The sequence below is a fragment of the Zootoca vivipara genome, chromosome 8 (assembly GCF_963506605.1).
Source record: "Zootoca vivipara chromosome 8, rZooViv1.1, whole genome shotgun sequence".
Taxonomy (NCBI): Eukaryota; Metazoa; Chordata; class Lepidosauria; order Squamata; family Lacertidae; genus Zootoca; species Zootoca vivipara.
In genome coordinates this window covers 21,594,353-21,607,770 of record NC_083283.1, presented here as the reverse complement: position 1 = coordinate 21,607,770, position 13,418 = coordinate 21,594,353, and the positions used below count along the sequence as shown (strand labels likewise).

The 13,418-nt window shown below is 39.9% G+C and overlaps 1 protein-coding gene across 5 annotated transcripts in view; it reads right to left on the bottom strand.

Moving 5' to 3' along the window:
• UBR5 (ubiquitin protein ligase E3 component n-recognin 5) overlaps window positions 1-13,418 on the bottom strand; it is a 69,076-nt gene that overhangs the window by 42,328 nt on the left and 13,330 nt on the right. For 4 of the 5 annotated variants that reach the window (XM_035126422.2, XM_035126425.2, XM_035126424.2 and 1 more), the window contains exons 6-9: window positions 12,685-12,874; window positions 9,815-9,974; window positions 5,639-5,788; window positions 1,687-1,898 (exon numbers count right to left, since the gene is read on the bottom strand). In XM_035126422.2, coding sequence (XP_034982313.1) covers window positions 1,687-1,898; window positions 5,639-5,788; window positions 9,815-9,974; window positions 12,685-12,874 — 712 coding nt within the window. The remainder of the gene's footprint in view (window positions 1-1,686; window positions 1,899-5,638; window positions 5,789-9,814; window positions 9,975-12,684; window positions 12,875-13,418) is intronic. The other variant, XM_035126427.2, reaches the window with a different exon arrangement.

Here is a 13,418-nt window from a genome sequence, read left to right as displayed (position 1 = left end):
ACACATATTATGCTTGCATCAAGAGGCAGATAATCTTTTTGGAAACTGATCGTGAAGGAAACAAATTGAGTGCCTATTTTGGAATTACCTTTACATTCAACCTAATAGCTTTCTGATAACCACTTGAATTGGTGTGGTGAAATGCTGTGACCTTTCAGTGAAGCATAAGACATTTTGATCCAAATTCTACCTGATCATCGAGGATTAGTGATGCATTCTGTTAATCCAAAAGACTCAACTGAACTTTGGACACACATTTTATATCTTGCCCTTCCATCTTCCCCAGCCATTTAACTGCAAGTACTCCAAAAATGTCTAAAGCACATAAGGTTGTGGTCAGTTCTCTCGTCCCACTTCTCGTGCCTTGCTCTAGGCAGGGGCATTATATATCATGTCACAGCAAGCCTCCTCATTCTTCAATTCTCCAGGGAAGAAGCAAGCCAGGAAGCTTGACTGATGACGCGTGTCTTAAACTGAACCCAGGAGAATACAAATCCAAGAGAGATGAGAACGGAATAAACAGGCCCAAAGCTTAATGTTCCTGTGCTGGGCATCTCAAGTTAAAAAATAAGCCCACTGCATGATCAAGTAAGATTCTACTAATTCACAACAGCTGTAGCTCAGCAACTGAGTGCATGGCTTGCATGCGAGAGGTCCCTGATTCAGCTCCTGCCAGGTAGGACTGAAAAGATCCCTGCCTGAAATCTGCAGCTTCCTCTAGACTCTACTGTTCTCAAGACTCTACTGCACTTCAGATACCCACTTAATTATATCTCCTGCTTTGTGAAAAGGCTACTTCACAGTACGTACCCCCAAAATATTGGAAGCAAATAATGAAGGGGAGCAGATGCTTGCCTACACTAATTAAGAGTCCAGACTGGCTTTCAGTCTTCTGGGAAAGGAAGGCACAAATATAGGACGTAGAGTTTAAAAGACAAAATAGTTCATGTCCATTCAAATAGGACCAGTAGAGATCTTTAGGCTAAACATATATCAGATCTTCATATGGCCCACCTACTTGTCGCTACATTTGTTCCTTAGAAGGGCAGGGAGTAAAAGAGAAATAGGTTCATAGTTGTTGTTTTTATCATCAGAGCAAAAGCAATCATTTTCAGCTGACACTAACAAATAATCACACTTCTTGAATGAAGGAGGAAAATAACAGCAACAGTGTGAAGATGAGTTCTTTCAACTGCAAGGTGACAGAAAACAAGTGAACCAACTGGTGAAAGGGAAAAGAGTAGACAGAAGAAACGCAAAGGATCAGCTTAAAAAAAATCACCCCATTGCTTCAAAGGGTGGCAAACGTGTTGATAAAGACAGACGAGTACTTGTTCAATTGACACAAATAATTTTCTGTCCAAGTGAAAGGGATGCTAACTATAAACTACTTAAAGCAGGAGGCCTGTGCACACTTCCATTCAAGCAACTCCCTTCTATTAAAGTCAACAATACTTAATTTTCCAAGTGAATGAGTTTATGATTGAGCAACACGTCAAAACTGAAGTGACATGAACACGAATGATCCACATTCAATGTAAACACGTCCATAATGTAGGAATTACATGCAGGGCCATTTGATGAGGAAGGTGGCAGGGGGAGAAAAGAGATAGATCCACATTTACAGACAATACAATATATTCCAATTTTGCATTTTTAATAAAAAATAAAATACAAGCAAAATACCTTATCCGGCCACCACTGCAAGTCCTCTCCTAAAGAGACCGGGCTTTGGACAGGTGTATTCTTCTTGTCAAGGTTTGGCTCCCCTTCTTTGCTTGTAGAGCCTCTTTCATTATCAAATGAGGCTCCATCAAGCCACCTTCTTTCACGCAAACGTAAAACGGACTCACGTTCACGCAACAGCTCAGAGTCTCTCTCTAAGGGAAGAAGGAGAACTGGTATGCAATTGGGTCACACCAGTGGGATAAAAGTAAGCCACTCTCTAGTAAAGACCCTTCAGGATGCAACTAACAGCAGTTAAAATCTACTTATAGATTTCACTTAAGTGTAAATATAAAAATGACATGCAACACTCAAAATATTAACCCTTTCAAGCATATGTACTTTGGTATTGCCAAAATAATTTGAAATGCAAGAATGAGACTAGAAATAAAGTTCAAAATCTGAAGTTTCAAGCTACTCAAAAAATGAATTAACAGAAGAAGAAAAAATATCTCAATGTTTACTTAGGATGAGATAAAAAGTGATTTAAGATTTTTATAGTACCATATGCAAAGAGTATATTGTGGGTGATCTTATCAAAGAACAGCAAGAAAAATAGATGCCACCAAACAAGGCAATGTCTCTTTTAGACTTTTTAAGCTAACCAAAAAGGAGTGTTTATTAGAGAGTCTCAGAATTTTCCCCAACCACCACCACCAGTTGAAAATGTTAAAAAACAATCTTAAAACTTCTGTAAAATTTGCTAATCCAACCCCTTCATTTAAACAAACATATAGGACTTGCTTTGATTTTTAAAAGCTTATGGCAAAGTTGCTTAACTGATTTTTTTTGTAGTCAGACAACGTTCTAAAAAAAAGATTTTTGAAGGAGATGTTCCTTACCAAAATGCTTTCCCTCCAATTGGCCTAAAATTGTCTAAAGCCAGTACTCTCCAGTTCTCTCATACAATTAAAATTTTAAGTCAGGTAATCAAGCTAAATATCCAAGAGTCAAATATACATGGAAAATAAGGATTTTTCATCTTAACATAGAAATAACCTTAGAAAGGAAAAAGGGAGTGATTTAAGAAGTCAGAGGTTGAATATACGTACATGCACATAATGCATTTAACATATGAGTCTTCATTTGTATTGATAAACTTCTTAAGAACAAATCTCTCATCTTTCCTCCTTGCTCTCTTTTTCCTTCTGGTATCTGTCATTTCATTCTCTTCCTTTATTAAAAACTAATCTCCACATAGCTTAATTCTTTCCCCCACCCCACCCCTTGATCTACAGCCCATTCTTAACAACTTTTCCTTTTATCTCCCGTGACCCATCTACTTGGACTAATGCTGGGCCAAAAATCATCTCCCATCCTAATGGTACTGTTCATGCCCCATGAAAAGGTTTGGGGGGGGGCATTTTCTGCCACTTTGGGGGCTAGTAAGGCAAATTCAACAAATTGAGAAAGGCCTCCTTCTACGATATGAGGTGGTGGAGGGTTCCTTGTGCTTAAAAAGGAAAAAAAGTTAACAAAAAAACAATGAAGGTTTCCTTCTGCTTGAAACAGAGCTGCGATTGACTGCCTGTTGATAGGTCCTAAAAAATGCTAAATAGGAATGACTAAATCATGATGAGTGATTGTGTTCACTGCTTCAAACAGCAGTAAAACATCTTCCATTTGAACAAAAAGGTAGTTGTGATAATGTTTTCCTTCATATTGATATTAGTAAGTTTCAGTCTCTCTCCACTTCTGTGCTTGTATGAATTTTACTGCCATTGTTTATACCAGAACTATGCCTTTGGGTTGGGTAAAGGAGGAGGAGAGGGGTGTACTGGCGGGGGGGGGGGGCGCTAATTTTTTATTTAAAAAAAGATGAACAAAAAGTAAAAGCATTAAGGAAACCCTCAGACACCTCATATTGTATAGGTAAGCCCTCTTGCCCCCCCCAAAAAAATGCATCCAATTTGCCACCCCCCTCAAAAGGCAACTCTGGCTGTTCTAAGCCCACCCAATCCCCATCCCAAAATCACTGGGGGAAAATGGGCCAAATAGGTCAAACTTAAAGACATTTAAAACAGCTTTTAGAGATGAAGTGTAGACTAGAGGATCGTGTAAACCTTCTCCCCACCACCTTCTGCATAAATTCCTCTTCTCTCCTCCCTCCAGCTTTGGAATTACATGCAGCCATTGTCAATCCAAGTTAAGGTGGAACCAAGCATGTAATAAACTCATTCCAAGAACCCTAATAGTTTCGTCTCTCTTTTAATGTAGAAACTGAAGACAGAGTGTGTGCACTCGAAGGGGTAGGAGCATAGGTGCCAACTTCCAGATTGAAAAATCCAGGATCGGCAGCTGCGTGGAACTGGAAGTCGCGCTGCGGCCATTTTGGAACTGGGCAGAGCGACGTCGGAAGTTGCTTCTACGCATGCTCTGCCCATTTCCAAAATGGCTGCAGCGCCAGAAATAGCTTCTGCACATGTCCAGAGACTCCAGACATGCACAGAAGGAGCCTCCCCGGGCCGGTAAGAATCCGGGGGATTTACAGGGTTTTTTAAAATCCGGGCTGCCAGCGGGAAACGGCTGGAAAAACGGGGGTTTCCCGGGGAATACGGGAGACTTGGCAGCTATGGGTAGGAGGAGGATGCATGTGATCCTGCAGCCTGCACTCAACACCTAAACCAGGGGTTGGCAAGATTACCGTCGGAGGATGGGCCAGAGTGTGTTCGCACGCATGCTCCTATGAGTCGGAGGAGTGCCCGTGTGCATGCACACAGGTGCCATCAACCCAGAAGTCAGTCCCTGCACCGGTAAGAGCGGATGGCGGGCGGCAGCAGGGGTCACCATGGGTCAGTTAGACAAGCCCCGGGGGCCCGCTACCGGCCCATTGGCCTTAGGTTGCCGACCCCTGATCTAAACCCTAGCTTCAACGTTATGTCTGAACCATGTCTCAAGAATGATGACAAGGTATTTTGTTCTAATCCTCTACGTCACCTACAGAAACTGCATAATTTTATGACGCTAGATTGGATAAATCTAACATGTTGAGAAAATTAAAATTATGCCTAATACCTACAGCAACCATTTTACTGATCCTAACTTGTGATAACACAAAGATATTCAGGCATTGGAATATCTAACAGAAAAAAATTGAATGGGCAGAGCAATACTCCATGAAAGATCATGATAGAGGTTGGATTAACAATTGGTAAAATGTTATGGATACGCATAATAGGTATTTTTAATAAACTATGAAGGAATAACTAAGTATCAGATCTGGTAGCACATTTCATACGCTTTTCAAGTCATGCTTATAACTTGACAAAATGCAAAGTACTCTGTCATTGCAATGGGTTATGAATAACAGACATGGAATTTGAGCACTGCAAGCCATTTCAGAATGCAGTTAAATTCCAGCTTGCCTCACCTATTGTTGAGTATGTCATTATTACTATGCTTTGCAAAGACAATGTTTACTCTTAGAGCAGTGCATAAGGAGCAGTGGAAGAGCTTTCAATGCTACCTACTGGAACAGATGTAGGACTTCTAACTATACTATTGAGTTATGCCTCCAGACTCAGGAAGGCACAAAATTCCCTATGAACCATGGATACTGAGCAATTGAACTCCCTTTCAGAATGTTGCATGAGAAAAACATTGAGTTTTTCAGTAAGAACTCCCTAAGTAGGCATGGTTTTTTTAAAAAATTGGCTTTAGGCAGATTGCTTTTTGAAAGCCTCATACACATTTCACCTGTCAAACTTTTCAAACATACTGCTAGCAATTAATTTCACACACTTACATCATACAATTTTTACAGCTTAATGCAAGAAATTTTATATATCTATATTTAAAACAGAAAAGGGTTGTACACACAAAACTAAAGACAAAAATCACCAGCATGTGCTATAACTAGTGTACTGCACAGCAATGCTACTTATTTACAAAGAAAAAAAAGGTGCAAAATTACCTCGGGACGAGCTTAGCCTGGAAAGTGATGAGCGCCGAAAGGATGGATAACCAAAGTAACTAATATCTTCTGAAAACATAGCATCAGCATCAATAATGACACTTGGGTGAGCAGAATGTATGTCAGCATCCAGAAGAGACATAAGATCCTCTATAAGAGGAGACAAGGATCTGAGGTGAATTATCAGCTACTTGAAATATCATCTTGAAAGACCATCACCAAACAAGACAAATCCACCAACAAAAACTGATGTTCTGTTCTTCAGATTCCCTAGCGTATGGATGTATTGCCTACTGCTCACATATGCGATCAAGCAAAATGTCCTGATTTAAGAAACCAGTGTTAGCTATATCAACTGCTTGGTCTAAACTAATCCAGACATGGTTCAAAGCTGGAAGCGGTTAAACAATATAAAAATAGCAAAGCTCAATAAGTTTATGTTCCAGAAGAAAGCAGATAAAAAAAAGACTTCCTCCAAAGAGAATAAAGCTCATGTTTGCCTATTATTAAGACAATAGCTTCCTAAACTGGAAAATGTCAATTTTAATAGAATCTGCTGATAACCTCTGCAAGAACTCATAAGCATGCCCCCCCCCCAAACAAACTCTACATTTTCTATCATGAAGTAACTGACTTTAATGGTAGGATAGTGCCCCATCTTTTAATTCTCTATCTGGAGATGATAAAGGTCCTACCTTAGGTGCTGGAAAAAAATATCTGCCTTCCTGACTTTCTGTTAAATTCTATTAAATTTATTTTCCAACACAAAGCAGGAAATGCTGTCCACATTGACAGCAGATATATTTTTATATTTCTGACAATGTTTTTCAAGCTCTATAAAATCACACCCCGCTTCTTACATTAACTAGGCTTTCCATAGACATTCCCAACCACAAGCCTTGCTATGGGTACTCATCTAGGTGCACTGAATGCGTCCACCCATCGTGGACATCTCTCCTTTAAAGTAATCTCATTGAGACTGCCACTTTCACTTTGAGAAACCTTGATGTTTTTATACATCTGATACCAATTAAACATGCAAAATTGTTTTCAGCTTCTTTCCTCCCTCACCCAAAATGTCCTTCACTGGTACCTTGCACCATCCCAGGGATCCCTCCATTAAGTCAAGGAAACATAGGTTTATGCAATCCTTTCAGCGTCCATCCTAAGAATCACAACCTCAACACTAATTACTTTTAGTTTCTCTGCACACGGCATCCTCTAGAACAGTAGTCCCCCCCCCAAAAAAAAATCCCCACAAACCACTTGAAAGTTGCTGAGGGTCTTGGCAGAACATTTCATAATTTTTCTGCCTGTTGTAGCAACTGTAATGTGCTGTGCCCAATGCTATATGGTTTGTAACTGTGTTTTTACTCACACACCACAGAGTACCTGAATAAAGCTTGCAGACCACTTGTGGTCCACAGACAATGGTTTGGGAATCCTTGCTCTAAGAACAAGGATGAGGAATCTGTGACCCTACAGATGATGTTGGACTACATGGCCAATGGAAATTTCATTCCAACAACATCCGGAGGGCCACAGCTTCCCTACCCTTGTTCTAAAAAAAGGTTGAAAATTTAAATTACTAGTAACCAGTGCTTTTTGTCTAAAAGAATAGGTGCTGGTACTCACCATGAAGCTGTTACAGTTAAGTGCCACACTTTTTAACAACAACAAAAAGAGGTGCCGCCGGTACTACGTACCAAACAAAACATTCACTCTGGCCTTACACAGATATCACCAAATACCCAACTGGATAAATCTACATTTGTAACAGAAACAAGCCCAAAATCTAAACACGATAAAAATAAAATAAACCTATCTCACTATCTGTCCGTGAACTATTACCTCTGAAATAGACCTAGACAAAACTAACGCCAATAGGGCACACCACTTGACCTCTTCCTAATGCATTGTTCAAAGCCTCCAAAAGATGCTTATTTCATATGAAATCCCCCTGATACAGTGATGACTGAGAATTTGAAGGTCACATTAAATATAAACAGTAGAGCTCACCTCTCCTGTAAAAACAATGGAGTAACTTGGCTGAATAATTTTGCTTCAGTGCTGCAACACAGATTCCAGCAGCCACACCAAAACTACTGCTGCAGCTCAGAAGCCAAGTATTTTCCCGTGACAATGGCCATCAGAACACAAAGTTAAGATAAATACGGTAACCAAACAAACCAGAATGTTGAACTCTGGAAAATTCCATGTATCTAGAATACCAGGAAAGGGGGGCAAATACTAACCAGCTTTAAACAGCAAGCCTTTGCTCTCCAAGCAGCACCCTTTTCGTGCAGCCTCAGGACTGTTTCACGTCCATATTTTATCAACATGGGACAACTTTGGCAGTTACCTTTTGGTGGAGATGCACGTGGCTCAACGTGCACCTAGAATACCATCACCTTGTATCTCAAAATTGGGACTTGCTGAGCATCTATTGAACCTTACAAGGAATGTGATTAACCTCTCTGACCCAAAAGTGCTGTCAAGTCTATTTGAGGTAAAAGTATTGCTGTGTAAATTGTTTTGTTTTGTTTTAGTAAATTTTACCTAATTCATATTTAATGTCTCAAAGCAACAAGAGCATTACAACTGTAAGCACACTTTGTAAGAACAAAGGTTTTTTAATAGTCAATGCTTACAAATATGTCTTTCAATGAGTAAAAACACCGGTGCTTTGTCTACCTGTCTGTGAATCATCTGCCACTGAGCTTGCTCAGTTCTTCCCAACAACAATAAATTACACAAGCAAACCAAGCCCCCCAAAAGACAGTCTAAGAGAACACTAGCCTTTGAAAGGGGTTGGGGATGTAGGAGATACTCTCATCCCCCTTCCTTTTGTCTGTCACAGAAGCTCAAGACAAGAAGAATGAGATATGGAGACATGGAAAAAACTTTAGCTGAAAGAAAGGAGCAGATAGGGAAGATTTTGCTTGGGCATTTTATTAATATTTTAAATAGTCATCTATGGAAGATATGAAATTTAGCAGCTAGGTTTGGAGACTGCCATAGCTCCTTATCTCAAAGGCAAGGCACAAGCCAAGAGGCACAGCATGTTTACAGAATGAGAAAAATGAAAGCTGGATGCATTAACAGCGCAATCCTTTTGACTGTTTACTCAGAAGCAAGCCCCTACTATGATCAACAGAACTTTCTCCCTAGTTTAGGATTTCAGCCCAATATATTTATAGTCTGCCCTTTATGCATTAAAAAATGGCCCAAAGTGGCAAAAAATTGCACACCAACCAATGCAACAATTTTTAAAAACCTTTTTAAAAACTGTCACCAGCAGTTCACACAGGTTGGTATCCAGTCATTATCAAGGAGAGCTTCACATGGCTCAAAGTTACATTGTATAAATAGGCCCTTTCCCTAACAAGCACCCAGGTTAATTCTTGTCCCCGGCATATCACACATTATGAATCACTAGCCTTTCATAACAACAGTAATGTCAACTGCTGTCAATTCGTTCTTCACAATATTAGAACAAAATTGCTAATTCTTCGCTTGTCAAAACAAACATGCAAATTATTTACAGTCTTCCCACTTTATAAGCTTCCCACTGTAGCCCTTCGTATTAGACAAGTTGTGCACCCTGGTTCTCCTGTATTTGAGGAGCAACACAATCTAGAGATCTACATATACAGGCTTTGTGTGAATGTGCATATGAGGTATGGAAAATCATGCCCCAAATAGGAATGCCTATCAATTATATAAAATGCCAAATTACTCAAGACTGGTACATTTTAAGTGTACAGCTGTTCTAGCATAACTGTCTCCTGAGAGTTACAAAACAGAAGGTCCTTGCAATAAGAGCTCTTTACACTTGGGGGGACGGACCCTCTTACCAAGATAAATGATGATGGTCAAAGTATGTACAAGCTTTCATTATACTAGACCTCCAAACTGTTGCTTCAAATCCAATAAGCTAACTCAAGACATTCACTTCCATACAAGTTAACCTTACTTTTGTCTTGCCTATTACTTTCTCTCTTATTTATTGGAACCAAAGAGGAATCAATATTTTTGTATCTCCATAGGGTACATCGCAAAGAAAATAATGCTAACTCTTTACCAGTACTGCAAACTGAAAGTCTATTGCACTTTGACAGAATAACTTAATATTGATTTTAATGATGAAAAAAGGAAACATTGCCCAATACAAACCTCCAGGAAGGTAAGATTCACTCGCCGTGTCGTCACCATCATCCCCATCTTCATCATCACGACTCAGCAAGTTGTTGACTGCAAGATTTACATCAAGATTTGTCCGCTGGAGCTCTCTGATAATTACACTCCTAGATTTTCCTTGTAAGACAACTTGTGCCTAAACAAAATAGAACACATTTTTAACAATGTAACATGTTACACCTCTCCAGGTAATTTTCATCAACAGAAACAAATATTTCTGGAGTAGTAGAAGTCAACAATATACTCAATATAAGCAGATATCATGTTTAACTGGAAAAAGGTAAACAGGCTGGTTTTGGATAATGCTAGTAAGTAATGTGAAGTCTCAGTAACTTCTGGTTGTGGAGCAGTTTATAAATCTGTAAAAATAAAAATCTATTGCTTATTTCAATTCTTTGCTGCTTAAACATTCCTTAGCTCCACTCCACAGGCTACTTTTAAAGAGGCTACCAATGTTCCTTTTGGGGGACATGCTTAATAATAACTTTCTTATACCCAGTCTTCCAGGAACAAGCCTCCAGCAAAGACATGAAGGATTCAGGCCACCCTCCCATCAACGCTCATGGCACATAGTGTATATATATTGGTGATTCAGGACTCCTCTCTAAGTACCGTAGGTGGGAAGAGTGAGATTCTGAACCCTGCCAAGCCAAACTTCTGCATCCCCTTGCCTGGAGCATGGGCATGCCAAAGCTTCTGACAGCAGCTGGTTATTTACTTTCAAATCATGCTAGACAGGTAACAAATGTGAGAACATGGTCCAGAATTTGGAATGAAAACATTCACTCAAATGGCCAGGGGAGGCCCTTCTGCTCATGTGGCTTCAGAGGTGAGGCTGGCACAAGGAAGTGAGTTCACCATTACAGTGCCCAGAATAAAACGGCCTAAACGGCCTCGGTCCAGTATACCTGAAAGAGCGTCTCCTCCCCCATTGTTCTGCCCGGACACTGAGATCCAGCGCCGAGGGCCTTCTGGCGGTTCCCTCGCCATGAGAAGCCAAGTTACAGGGAACCAGGCAGAGGGCCTTCTCGGTAGTGGCGCCCACCCTGTGGAATGCCCTCCCACCAGAGGTCAAAGAGAATAACAATTACCAGACCTTTAGAAGGCATCTTAAGGCAGCCCTGTTTAGGGAAGCTTTTAATGTTTGATGGATTTCTGTATTTTAATATTTTGTTGGAAGCCACCCAGAGTGGCTGGGGGAACCTGGCCAGATGGGCGGGGTATAAATAAATTATTATTATTATTATTATTTATTATTATTATTATTATTATTATTATTATTATTATTATAAAAACATTTGGGGGGGAAACTGTCGTTCAGGTAGGCTTTTGATCTAAGAGGCTGGAGATATTTCATCTGACATATTTTTACCTGACACATTCTTTCTTTTGGATATTTGCTGTTTGGTTTTTTAAAGTATGATTATATAGTAGTTTATTTTTGATGATGTATGCCATTTCAGTAACTCAGTACTGATACAGAAGGGATAAATACAGTGGTACCTCGGGTTACAAACGCTTCAGGTTACAAACTCCGCAAACCCAGAAATAGTACCTCGGGTTAAGAACTTTGCTTCAGGATGAGAACAGAAATCGTGCTCCGGCGGCGTGTGGCAGCAGGAGGCCCCATTAGCTAAAGTGGTGCTTCAGGTTAAGAACAGTTTCAGGTTAAGAACGGCCCTCCGGAACAAATTAAGTTCTTAACCAGAGGTACCACTGTATCCTGCCAGATAAAAATGATTTATGGGCACCGTTGTGCTTCTCTATTCCTTGGCTATACTGAATATAGCCCTGGAAAAGACCCTGATGTTGGGAAAGATTGAGGGCACTAGGAGAAGGGGATGACAGAGGACGAGATGGTTGGACAGTGTTCTCAAAGCTACGAACATGAGTTTGATCAAACTGCGGGAGGCAGTGGAAGACAGGAGTGCCTGGTGTGCTCTGGTCCATGGGGTCACGAAGAGTCGGACACGACTAAACGACTAAACAACAACAATATTGAATATGTCAGCGTGTATCATATAGCACAAAGTCTGCCTCTTATAAATATACTAAAATTAAGAAATTTGAAAAGTGATTATCAATTTACAAGGAAGATGTGTATTTACCATTAGAGAATATTAGTTAACAACTTAATGTGAATAAAATCAAAGTGTCCTAGTGCGCAGGTGGGGGTGGAGGAAGAGACCCACAGAAAGAACGCATAAAAATAATACAAACATGTGCAGTGTCTGAAGAAATTTACCCACAGGCATTATAGGAAACAGAACATAATCTCAGAGCAATTATCAATTATCCCTGGGAGTCCAAGGCCAATTAGGGTAGTCTCAAAGGCCTGAACAAGAAGCGCCATCATCTTCACACAATACTAAAGAAATACTAACCAACTAACCTACTTTTAAAATTCTTGCTAACCCTCATGTCAACAGAAATTGTTCCTTCTCAATAATCTGTAGTCTGCCTGCTAATCTTTAGTGAATAGTCAACACAAATGTGTTTTCAAATGGTCGAACATTAAGTGACTTGCATTATGGGTGGTGTTTATTTCTTTATTCACTAAAAATTGGGCCAGGTGTTTTTCAAAGGCTGACTCAAAATATTTCAGTCCCAAGACCACAAACCAAAATGTGCTCACAGTCAACCTTAGCTTTACATGAATCTGATGCAGATACTCTTCCTTTTCTCAAGTTTCCAACCATTGTGAACGTCTAAGGGCACAGAAGCATTCCATCTTCCTCCAATATATATACATACATGCAATAAACTTGCAAAATAAATAAGCAAGCATCTCCCAGTTACTCCTTTTCCACAACTTTGAAATATTTCATCACAAGAAAGATTCATACCTGTGAAATGAGTTCTTCTGGAATAACAGATGCTGGAATCACTGGCTGGGGCTGACTACCCAAGAGCCCAGATCCTCTATCACGTCCTGTTCGAATAACTCGCGTTTGCCTCCTGGAATCTCTAGCTCCAGCTGATGATCTACCAGAGGATCCTCCTCCACTTCCCCCGACACCCGAGCTCCAGCGACTCCTGAAGAATTTTTAAAACGGCAATAGATTTATGTGTTTGAGCTGTTTTACAAACTATCGTGTATCTGAATTTAACTACAGGTAGGTAGCCGTGTTGGTCTGAGTCGAAGCAAAATAAAAAAATTCCTTCAGTAGCACCTTAAAGACCAACTAAGTTTATATTTTGGTATGAGCTTTCGTGTGCATGCACACTTCTTCAGATACACACTGAAGAAGTGTGCATGCACACGAAAGCTCATACCAAAATATAAACTTAGTTGGTCTTTAAGGTGCTACTGAAGGAATTTTTTTATTTTGCTGAATTTAACTGTCGGCTACAGTACACTAGCCATGTGATTCGGTAGCCTTTTAAAATGAAGCTAGAATGCTTGATACAATGGCATCTTTTCTGTAGTTTTACAAATGCAATTTCTTTTAAAGACTCCAAAGAATATAAATTCACAAGCTAGTTTGCATTAAGATGCACTTCTTTACTTTCAGCTTTTACTTTTATTCTACATTCCAGCCAACTTCTGAAATTGTTAGCAATGAAGTCATTGCATGCA